The sequence below is a fragment of the Pteropus alecto genome, unplaced genomic scaffold (genome assembly GCF_000325575.1).
Source record: "Pteropus alecto unplaced genomic scaffold, ASM32557v1 scaffold86, whole genome shotgun sequence".
Classification (NCBI taxonomy): Eukaryota; Metazoa; Chordata; class Mammalia; order Chiroptera; family Pteropodidae; genus Pteropus; species Pteropus alecto.
The window spans coordinates 17,338,264-17,350,839 of record NW_006442109.1 but is presented as its reverse complement, the minus strand read 5'-3'; the positions used below and the strand labels follow the sequence as shown (position 1 = coordinate 17,350,839).

Genomic DNA, 12,576 nt, shown 5'->3' with positions numbered 1-12,576 from the left:
TTGAAAGTGAAATGTATAAGTTGCAAATTGTAGATAAAGATATGCGGCTTTTCTCAATGACAGGGAGAAACAAACTGGTAATGTGTTACCTATACAAGTGGCTTCAGTAATTAAAAGCAGCTTCCCAGGGCTGAGCTTTTCTCCACAATTCATAAACAGCTCCTTAATCTTCTGTCAACACTCCCCGCCTCACATCCCCATCCCCGCAAAAACAAACCAACCAGGAATAAGAAATGCAGAGCTTAGGTTTATCCATCTCTCACAGGTCCTGGGAAACTCTTTATTACTCTCCTAATCCTTCTCCCATCCTTCTGTTGCCTACTCTCCTTACCAGTCTAATTTTTTTTTTTCAAAAAAGATATATCCTGTGTTTCCTTACCCATGAGTTTTTATACAAGCTGGGTTCCCTCTGCCTGGGATATTCTTCCCCATCCCCTAACTCCTTCATTGTTAACATCCTATATCATCTGAGCAGGTTCCTTTGAAGCCATTAAAATGTAATTATTAATATTATTTAATGACAAAATAATTACAAGGTTAACTAGAAAAATCAGAAGGCAGAATATTTGTTTTCTGATAACTGTAAAAACGTGTGCAGATGGATGAAGAAGGAAATATGCAACAATGAAAACAGCTGTAAAAACGATGAAATGATTGTTTCTGTTTTAATTTTTAAACTTTTTATATATTTTAAATTATAATTTTATGCTTGGGTTTCTCTTCAAAGTGAAAAAATCTTTCACCTTTTTAAATTATATTTTTTCTTTAAAAAAGCTCTGCTTTTCTTTAAAGTCCAAATGCCATCTTTTCTAACAGCCTTAACACGAATCTTCTTCTTGTTGTTATAGCTTCATTTACATAGCATCTATCACAAACTACCTTATATCTGAGGCAATAAACTGTCTTTCTCCACTCTTAAAATAGTGAGACTCTGAAGCTCGAGAAACTTAGATTTTTGTTATCTTTGTATTTTCTATAGAACCCAGCAGAATACTTGGCACATAGTAGGGCTGACAAACTCTTGATTAACCTCAAACCTTTCTGCAGCTGCTGAAAGTAGAATAAGGCATCTTATCAAAAGCAAGAAAAAGTTTACACAAAGACTGAGCCAAGAACATTGGCTGCCAGACCTGCATTCACCAAACAGAGAATAGGAAGACTTCTGAGGAAACTGAGTGGTCCAAGGTGGGGAGAAAAAAATCAAACACTATAAATACTGATATGTGAGAGAGTCCCACAGTTAAATGGTAGGTTCATATAAACCTACTGTGAAATACTCCAGTTAATAGGACCTGCACTTATACAGAGGATCTAAGTCAGCAAATGAGGGACTCAATTAGGAAAGAAGACAAGAGATGAAGGAAGCAGTGAATCCAACAGTAAAGATTAAAAGAATTCTCACAATGATGCAAGCGGATAGAAGCCCGCAGATGATGGCTGTACAACAGGTGTAGAGTGTAAGCAGTTCAGGTGGAAAACAACATAGCAAGGGGTTGTCTCTAATAAGAATGAGGGAAAAGGAACAGATAGCTTTTGTGAGATATATATCTATACCTATCTACCTATATATTTTATTACATTGAGTGATTTTAAAATTCTACCAGTTTGCAATTAATTTGTGATATGTGTACAGAAAACTAAAGCAAAATCTGTGCAATAACTATGAACAAGATGCAATGGTGCAGATGTGAATACTACTGTATTTATATAGTATAATAATATAAATGGTGAATACTTATTTAACAAAAAAACTGCTGTGGCAGGTTGGTGAGATGTGTATTTTTTTAATTTTTTTTTCAACATATGCTATATGACTTATGAGGAGCATATTTTCCAAAGTAAAATTACAAACTATGAATTGACAGCAGTTTTCTTCCTCTGGTGTTTAAATCTACTTGAAAAATTTTATAAAAATTTAAAATGCTAGATCATCTTTATCAAAAAATACATACATACATAAATACATACATAAATAAATAAATGAATGAAATCAGTCCTAGTAAAGGTGGAGTATATGATTGCTATAAACTTGCTCTGCATGGTCAAAGCTCCTCAGGAGTTTTTGGCAGTAATACTCATGATAAAGTAGAACACTCAGAATCCTTAGCTTTAGGAGACAGTAGTGGTTCTCAAAGTGTGTGTGTGTGTGTGAAAACATATATATAAAATTCCTTCTCATTTGCTCTCCCTGGTGCACAGGAGTCAATGGCAGGCTTATCTGAGGCAGAGTTTGGGGGCAGAGGGCAGTTTTATGGAGGTGCACGCTTGCCAGCATGAGGCATTGGGGGGAAGAAGGGAGGTGTCATACAGAGATTCTCAGTAGCGTGCCCATTGCCATGGGACACAGAGGAGAGGAGGAGGGTGTCATGTAGAGATGAAATAGCAGTACTCCCACTAGAGCTGAAAGTAGGGGCACAAGTGACAGACAAAGGAGATATCTTCATGGTTAGAAAATTAGTTACACCAAAAAGCGTAAGTAAATGGATTAAGCACATAAATTAATATAATGAGGATAATGAAAGTCAGAATTTTCACTGTTTGAGGAGATACTTATGGCTATAGAGAACCCTGAGATATTAGATTTGAATTGAAAACTTTGGAAAGAATTAATGATTTTTTAATATCTGTACATAGAATGATACAGAAATAGCTACAGATTTATGTGTATACCTATATCTGTGTGCAGTACACACACACACACAAATTTCTTAACTGTTTCCTGAGATGGCTGAAGAATAATAACATGAAGTAACAACAAGCACACTGAGCACCCAGATTCAGCTAAATGGAACCAGTATTCCTAAGAGAAGTGGCTGATTCAAGAGAGTACTGGGCCAGGCAAAATACAAGAGGATCCTGGAACATATTCTGCCAGAAAGTAATGAATTGTTCAAAGAATGATGGGGACTTGTCACAATGATTTAGGAACCTGCTCAAAAGGGCTTCCACTGACCAAACAGGGATAATTTGAGCAACAAAATATTTACTGATAGTAATTACAATCTATTGAATAAGATACGATTCTACAATTCATTTGATATAAACAATTGAATAAAATAGGATTCTATCAATTCATTTGATATAAACAAATGAATAAATAAATGAAGGATAAAGGAAAAGCTCTTCTTACATAGAATGTCAATTAATAAAGATGGAAACAAAAAATAGTGGTGTTTGATTCTGATGGAAGACGCTAAAACTGGTGGATGGAGATCTGATGACTGAAAGATAGGATACTAGCATAATCTCTGAAAATCCCAACCAATTATAAAGGGGAAAATGGTGGCATTACAAAGAAGACACCTGGCAGACATCCAAATGACCAAGTGATCAAGAATATCACAGAGAGTGATAGGACAAGTCAACATCATATACCCCGATGTGATGCACTGAGAAGAGCACAGCATCGTCTCTCTAATTCCTGCCAAAAAAGCATAACCTTGCATCTTGCAGGGTCATGAGGAAACAGTAAACAAACCCAAGGTGAGGAACAACCTAGAGGTTACACAACCTATACTTCTTAAAACTGTCAAAGATAAGAAAGACTGAAGAACTCAGATAAACTGTAAAGACATAACAAATGCAGGAACTATATGCTCCTAAATAGGATGTTGGACCAGAAATGAAAAAGAGAAATTATTAGAACACCTGTCAAAGATTAAGTGGGATCTGTGAACTGGATGGTAGTGCTGTATCAATGCTGATTTCCTGGTTTAGAGGGTTGGATGGCTGTTATGTAGGGAAGTATTCTTGTTTTAGAAAAATATATTAGAGTATTTAGAGCTGATAGTGTATTGTATCTTCAAATGGTTCAGAAAGACACTAATGAAAATGGCCAAAAAAAGAGTGACGAAGCAATTGTGGAGAAATGTCAGCAGCTGAAGAATCCGAATGAGGAGCGTTTGGAGTTCTTCACATTGTACTTCAAAATTTTCTGTTGGTTTAAAAGATATAAAAAGTGAATTATTAAGAAATAAACTGTATTTATCCCTTTTTTGGTCCCATGGAAACTCATAAAAATACTTTAGAATGATGCTGGAATTAGACAGCTGCAAAAATGCAGTAATGGAAAAAATAATACATGAAAGATCGAGCTAAATACTAATGCAGCTGCTTAAATTGTGCTTCTCTTTCTTTGTGTGCAGTGAATAAAGGTTTGGGAACTTTGTTCCCAGGCTCAATATAATGTCATGACAGGCAGGGTCTGCTTCTGCTCAGATTAGTGGGTCTAGAAATGTTAGAATGTACACTTCTTAGTTATCCTGTTGCTAATGCATTGCTTTAGCTGACACCATTAAAGGCATCCACTCTTCTATACATGCAAATTATGGAATGGAGATTCTCAATTCTTTCCTTTTTTTCTTTCTTTTCCTTGTTTCAGTCATGTTTCAGTTATAGGAAATAGAAATCACTTGATGTTTTAGGAAGAAAGAAGTTAATATAGGGAATGAAGTGTTTACCAAACCTTTGGATGAGCCAGAGGGGCAGGCTGCAGGCTGGGCCTCCGGGGGACCTGAACCTACCTCTATACTGGCCCACCCAGGAAACTGCCATCTCTGCCCCAGAACATACCCAACAGAGACATGAGGAAGCCACCAGCACCACCTCTACTACTTGCAACTTTCTATCAATACCCACAAAACAAGTTACCAGATACTGGAATGCTTCTGCAGAAAAACTCAATGTCTACATGACCAAGCTTGTCAGCAGAAAAAGAAACACACACACACACACACACACACACACACACACACACACACACACACACACACACACACAAAACAAGAAGCTATGTTCTACTTCATTTCCTCCTTCCAAATCTCAAGTAAATGCACCTAATTGGGAAACCTATTTCACAACCTAGTTCCAGGCACAAGAGAGTCTGGAAACCATGGTGTTTAGCTTCCCAGCCTGTGCATAACAGAGATGTCCACTGAAATGAGGTTGGAAGGGATGCTGATTTCCAGTCTCCATAACTACCACATGCCTCATCGAAGATTAGTGGGAGTTATCTTCTACTGTTTATCCCAAGAGACTGTCAGAGCAAATTCGGTATAAATTATATTATACTACTTCCTTGGTTTGTTATGCTTTAGGGCAAAATTCTGCACTTGGAGCCATCTCTTATTGAAAGATATATATGAAAGAAGAGCTAAAATTCAATAAAAAGTGAGAGAGAGGTATGATCTAAACTTCAGCAGACTTTAATACTAACATGCTCATACAATGCCACTATTGTATGAGCATATTAGTATTAAAGTCTGCTAAAGTTGCTATTCAGTAAATACTGGCTTAATTATAATACTCTCACTATCTTCCATCCCATGTCTATTCATCTTACTCTTTGTTTGTTTCAAATTTAAAATAAGAGTCATCTCTTTTTGCTGTAATAGAAAAAACTCTTACTTTTAACCAACAGCAGAGGGCTGCATATTCCCAGACTAGTCTGAGTTTTAGAAAATGACACAGCTACAATGCTATTTTTTTTTAAATAGGGAGAGAGAGGCTTTTCTAAGCCCTCTTTTACTTTTGTGATGGATGAGAATATAAATGGCAAGTGCTAGTGATTAGATGGCAACCCCGACCAGAAAACAAGCAATTTTTTTCTTTCCCACCAGACTATGAGCTCCTCACACAACAGGCAGAGACTGTTTTTTCTCTCTGTATTCCTGATGCCTAGCATACTGCATGAAACTGAACAGAGTTAATAAATGTTGAATAACCTAAATTACAATGGAAGAAGTAGAAGACAACACTTCATCTCTTATCTTTCTGTTTCACTCTCTTCCTCAATGTGGACAAAGTGGACTGAGGGAGCTGGAAGGAAATTGGAGTCATGAGACTGACGACCAGACCCCCATCATGCAAACAGAGTGGGCCCTATGCCATTATATTTCCCAGAAGTACAAATCCTTCAGCAAGTTCAGGAAAATCTCATTTCAAAGGGTGGAGTTTCTGGCCTTTAGCCTCAGTTGCTTAATGACCACCCACTAACTGCCACAAGTCATTTCATTTCAGCTGGGCAAAGGGGTGATGTGAGAGGCAGATAACTGAAAACACAGGTCCTGTATCAAGAGGGAGAGAACAGACAGTGAATGATAACTCTTGCAATATTCTATGATCAATTGGTTCTGCTGGAAGGGAGTGAGATAAGAAACCTGGAAGAGCAGAGCCTACTTCTGAGTAACACAACCACCACCAACAACAACAGGGAAAGAAAGACCAAAGCCAGCCTGCTTAGGTTGGATGCCAGCTCAAGTTTATCTGCATTGGACAGCTTATTGTAACAAGCAAGGAGACCTGACTGATAAGAAGAAAGCTATCCTTGGTTCAACACTGCATTATTTTCCTCTGATCTCTTCTACAGAACATTAGCTGAGTATCATCTTTAGCTATAATGTATTGACTGTTGTTTCCAAGGGACTGCCAAGCTGCCACCATTTGTCCATCACCACTTTGCTTCTCTTCTGGTAGCAATAACTAAGTAATTAAACTCTAATCGCATTGCATAATCATTCTCATAACACTAACTTGCCTGCATCAACAAGCTGCCCACAGTTTATAAACAAAGAACTTTCAAGGGAAATGTAAATGATATATTTTTTTAAAGACATTTTAAGATAACAAGTACTAGAAGAAGGCACTACTCTTAGAAGACACCAACGCAATTAGGCTGAAGGATTTACAGTTAAGTGGGTCCGATCCTGTTAAAAGGCAGATGTGATAACTTAGTCAACAAGAATGCTTAAATTTGATGTTTTTTTTTCTCATGGAACTAGTCACTGTTAGACTAGATAGCCTTTTCGTCTCCCATCCACTCTCATTTTTTGAGACAATCACCAGGAATACAGGAAAGCCACATCTCGTTTAAAATGGCCTTATTTTTAATAAGCGTAAGGCAAAACCAGTATAAGTTATTTAACTAAGAGATAGCTTTGCCTTCTCAAATCGCAGAACTTAATTTTCAGAGTGAACAGCTGTGGGAAATTTTTTCAAGTATTTATACTTTTACAGCTTTATTTTTTAAATATCAACAAACTGGTGAAACACAGCATAAACTTTCCACACTTGACACTTGTTGCTAAATTTGAGGAGGAAATCTATCTGCCTGCTTTCCAATCCCCCCTCCAGCTGGGGAGTTAAAAAGGACTGCAGATAAAAGAAAGAAAAGAGAAAACCAAAACAGATAATGACAATTCACTTGGAAGTCTTCAGGTCAAAGTCCGTAAAGTTAAGTCCAGCGGGCCTCTGCCAGAGCAGGCTCATCAACTGCTGGGATGCTACGCTCCAGGGAGATTCGCCCCACCCTCCCGGAGCTCACGCACACTTGGCCCGAAGTAGCAGGAAGGGGATGGCGGGGTGATGCGGGTGCCCCCGCGCACTCACGCCGCTCGCTCCCTAGCCCCCTCTGCAACACTTCCTGAAGGAAACTGACAAGGAAGGCGGCGGCTCAGGGAGGAGAAGGGTATGGAGTCTGCCGGTTTGCAGGAAAAACGCGGTTCCCTAAAGCAAGCCCCATCCCCAGCCCGCGCGCGCCGCGGCGCCCTCACTGTCCCCACGGCACTTCGCGCGATCCCGGGTCTCGCGCACAGGAAGGAGGAGGCTGACAGCCGAGCCCCTGGCCGCCACCGCCTCCTCGGGTCTGGCTGATGGGCAGCGCGATGGGAAGCCCGCCCCGCGGCCCCGCGGCCCCGCGGCCCCCGCACCTCGTCCTCCGGGAGCCCGAACACCTCCACTGCGCAAGTTGCCATCTCTGAACCGTTCCAGTAAACCGGACGCGCTCACCCCGCCCAGGGAGTGGGAACTGGAGTGAGGAAGAGGAGCAGAGGGAGGAGGCGGGAGGAGTTGGAGGAAGAGGAGGCGGTGCTCCGCCAGGCGGCCGCAGCGCCTCCTCTGGCCAGTGGGCGACAGTGGAAGAGCGAGCGCGGTGGGGGCACGCGTGGCGCGGACGTGCCTTCCGCCCCCGCCCCGGGAGGTGGGTGGCTGACAGGCCCGCCTAGCGGAGTCGCGCAGCCCCAAGGCCTTGCGCCGAGCCGGCGGTGGAGGCCTGGGGAACGTCGGCCCGTACCCCTGGGAAACAAAGCCGCGGTTTTCCTCAGCAACAAGTCACACTGAGATCCGCCCCAGAACTTAGCCTCTCACTAGACACGTGGAATCAGAAGGACTTCATCTTAGCCTCACTACAAGCTAAAAATCAGATGCTTTCTTGTGGGTGGGTTAAGGCTGCGATTCCAATGGAAGCTGGACCTTGGGACCTCCACGGAAAGTCCAGCCTGAGCGAGGCAACAAATGGGGAGGCCTGAAGGGATCGCATCGGTCCTGCACTCAGCACCTCTCCCTGTGATTTGCAAACACTGTGCCAATTCATAAGCTATTTCATGTCATATAGTCTATCTTTAAAGCCTACCAATAACGTCCAACTTCCAAGCTTATCCCTCTAAACCTGCTTAGCTAAGCCTTGACCTGCAACACCATTGGAAGGCAGCGAAGATGGGGGAAAAGTAAAATGAACGAGGAGGACTTCCTGTGCTATGGAGTAATTATGCTTATTTATAGTCATGTCTAATGAGTTTTGTAGTTCCATAATCACAGGAGGACCCCCACTGAAAAGCACCCATAAAAGAGAATGGAGAAAATTATAAACTCTCATTGTCAAAATTAATATCGTCATTTTTCTGCAGTTGCAGAAATTTGCAGAACTCTAGAATCTCAAAATCTAAGTTCCTTAAGGAATCCGTAATAAATGGTTTAAAGTGCTGAAAGGCAGAAACGAGACTATAGTCCACATTATTAATTTGTTCTATAAGATTTTTATCGTACTTTAATTATGTTTGGCAGGGTCCACTTCATATTATGTATCAATTCTGTTAATACATAAAATTATATCATCTATTGGGGTGAAAGGTGGCAATTAAGTAAACAGGAGTGCAAAATTCCCGAATGGTCATGAATTGTTTGCTTACCTAAATATAAAAAGCCATCATAATATTAATTCCTCTGTTTTATAAACTCACGTGCCTGTGTTTTTAGTGGGTTAGTGGTAAAATAACCTGAAAATATTCAGTATGTCCTTTTACTTTAAAAAATAATACTTTTCCCTAATCTCTCTCTCTTATACACATTTTAATATTTAAAGTAGGACATTCATGTTATTTCAAGGCATAGTTACAAACAGGTGTAGAAGCAGCTTCCATTGATGCTACTAAAATTTGATAAATGGACAAGAAGTATACATACACCCTAAAATTGATAATAAAATCTACCATAAATCCCAGGGATTTATAAAATATCAGCTGATATAGCTTGTAGGCAGTACTGAAGATAATTCCAAATGCCAATGATTTGACTCATGATTTCTTATTCTTTCTCTTTGAATCCAAAATCATAATGAATTAAGCAGGCATCTACTGATGATACATGATGAACTAGAGTGATAATTATTTCCCAGGCCCCGTCAGTTGGGGAATTAAGATGAAGTTCAAAAGAAAGGTGGTGTCAGCTGGTGGTCCAGTAACCACCATGACTGGAAAACCACCACCATCAAGGAAGCTATTTGGATGAGAAACCCCTGTTCCACTTCCTTTCCATAGGTCAGGGGTGGAAGTGGGGAGGGAATTAAAGAGGGGGAAAAAAATTTTTTTTAAATAAAAATTAAATTAAAAAAAAGACTGATCCTATTATACTTTTTTTTTTTACAGAATTAAGTAAATTCTAAAAGTTTTTCCCCGCTGTAACCCAAGTACAGCATAATACTTCTTGTTTTAACATTCTTTTCCATGCTATGTTAAGAAGTTTGGACTTTACACTTCAGCAGTGAGAGGCAATGTTTTCTTTTTTTTTTTTTTCCCAATTTTTTTCTATTATTATTTTGTTTTGCTATTACAAATAATGCTGCTATAAATAGCCTTGTTTATAAAGTCTTTTTATGAAACATTTTCTTATGCCAGGAAGCAATAAAAGTAATGATGGGGACATGTCAAAAGGACACAGGAACAAGCTGGAAGAAGCTCCCACTGGCCAAATATAGACTAACTTGAGCACCAAAATAAATTATAATAGCAACAAATTACAATCCAATGAATAAATTCGGTACTATGAATCATACTGATGTAAATGATAATAAATGGGTAAATTCAAAATCTGACAAGTGAAATTTTTACAGAGTTTGACTTAAATTTCCACAAGATACTTATCAATTATATAAGGGAAAGGCTGAAATGCACCACCATAATCAAATGATCAAAGTGAAGATCAGTAATAGAACAAATCAAAATCTTCAACCTGATAGGATGCATTGAGAAGAACAGAGCATGACTTCAGTGCTATTTCTGCATAACCTGAATCTAATCATGAGAAAACATCAGAGAAATCCAATTTAAGGGACATACTATAATATAACTGGCCTATAATCTTCAAGAATATCAAGGACATAGAAATCAAAGAAGTCTGAGGAACTATTGTAGACTGACAGAAATTAGAGACTGTATTAGGGTTCTCTAGAGAAACAAACAACTTATTATTTATATAGATAAATAATAATGAATAATTTGTTATTTATATACGAATAACTTATTATCAGGAATTGGCTCATGAGATTATGTAGATTAACAAGTACAAAATCTGAAGTGTCATCCAAAAGCCTAGAAACCTAGGAGAGCTGATGGCGCAGATGAATTCCAAAGGCTGTCTGCTGGAGAATTCCTGCTTCCTGGGGAGACCAATCTTTTTGTTCTACACAGGACTTCAACTGATTAGATAAGGCCCACCCACATGCTTTACCCAAGTTCATCAATTTAAACATTAATCTCATCTAAAAACACCCTTTGAGCTGACACATAAAATTAACCACCATAGAGACATAACAAATAAAGGTACCTCCTGATTCTGAAACTTATTGCTATAAAGACATTGGGACATTTGCTGAAACATGAATGTATCTGAGGATTAGAGAGTTGTAATATATGAATGTTAGCTGCTAGATTTTGATGGTTGTATTGTGGTTGCATAGATGAGAATGATCTTATTTGTAAGAAGTATACACTAAAGTATTAGGAAGTAATGGGACAGCCAGTTGGCAAATTATTTTCAAATGGTACAAGAAAAAAGTTGTATACTTTTTTCTATACTTTCAACTTTTCTGTAAGTTTGAGATTGTTTCAAATTTTTTAAAAAAGAAATGAAATTGTTTTGGTTTAAAATAAAAAAATGTCTCCAATATATGGAACCAGGGCTCTTTGGAGAAATGGCTGAGTCTAGGACTGGGGCAGGAAATGCATAAAATGAGCTTGGAGCATCTTGTACTGCCAGAAAGGAAAGAAGTTTTTGTTGTCGTTGTTTGTTTTTATTGTTATTGTTTTGTTTATTTGTTTTAAATCAAACCCACTGTAATGGTGTTACGTCAAAGATCTCCCAATAGCCAAAACTGGAATAATTTGAGAAACAATTAAATAATATTAGATTATAACCCAAAGTGTAAAATAAGTATACTGATATAAATTAATGCTTAAATAAATGGGGGAAAAGTGACAAATCTTTGTATAGCATTTCAAATCATTTATGTAGATACCCCATTCTCAAGGACGGGGAGCATTACTCCCCACTGCTACAGTGTGGGCTGAGCAAAGTGGCTTTCTCCCAAAGAGGACAGCATGGAAAGGGGATAAGAGTAACTCTACAATGGAAAAGGCTGAAAAACACTGCCTCAGACAGGCGATCAAGGTCAACATCAACAGTGATGATTACCTCTTGAGATAATCTTTTTTCTTTTAATCTTTTAGTATGATAAGTTTGGATGAGCTGTGGTAATTAGTTATGGTAAATTTTAGGTGTGATGTTGTCGTCGTTCCAGATTTTCTCAGCCTTTTCAGGTTGTACCTTAATCAAAGTATTATTTTTATTTTCTCCCCATAATCTCATGAATGGACTTTAAGTACCAGTTTATATATGGTCACAGCGATGGAGAATGACATCTTTTTTTCCTGTTATCCCTCTATACTGGAATACCATGCTGTTCTCAGTTGGCCCATCATCCTCTGGTTGTTGTCCCATCTCTAAGGGCTCTTCTGGCTCACTGGCCCTTTTACAACCATTTTCCACCCTCTTTAAGCATTGTGGAAACTTCCATGTTCAATCTCATACTACTTTGGAGACATAAATCGTGGGGGCTGGACTCTAGCACACTGTCAAATCACACCATATTGTCATTTCTACTATAGCTACTGCTGCTATACTCAAAATCCAGGCTTTCGAGACTCAAAACACCTTTAGTCTCAACCTATTTTTTCTACTGAGAGATTCAAAGCTTTATATTGAAACTTGTAAACCGAGCATTGACTCATTTTTCTCTTTTCGTTTCTGCATTAACAGCCCTCCCCTGAGGCAGTGAATACAGAAAGCATTCACTGCTGACTGGGTTGGGGGAGAGGAAGGAAGGCAGGATATTCCAGGAATAATAGATAGCTATCAACAATAAAATTTCACAATAATATTGTGCCACAGCTTCCACACCCGTAGCTCCTTCCTAAGCTTCACATGTGTATTTCTCACTGGCTAACTCTGAACTGTCATGGAAAAAAC

General features: G+C 38.9%; 1 protein-coding gene across 1 annotated transcript in view; it reads right to left on the bottom strand.

The window, feature by feature from the left end:
• The window catches only part of NEDD4 (neural precursor cell expressed, developmentally down-regulated 4, E3 ubiquitin protein ligase), a 96,559-nt gene extending 88,698 nt beyond the window's left edge, over positions 1-7,861 (bottom strand). Inside the window, exon 1 of the mRNA XM_006920336.3 lies at positions 7,707-7,861. Coding sequence (XP_006920398.1) covers positions 7,707-7,751 — 45 coding nt within the window. The 5' untranslated portion in view covers positions 7,752-7,861. The remainder of the gene's footprint in view (positions 1-7,706) is intronic.
• Positions 7,862-12,576: the final 4,715 nt, after the last annotated feature.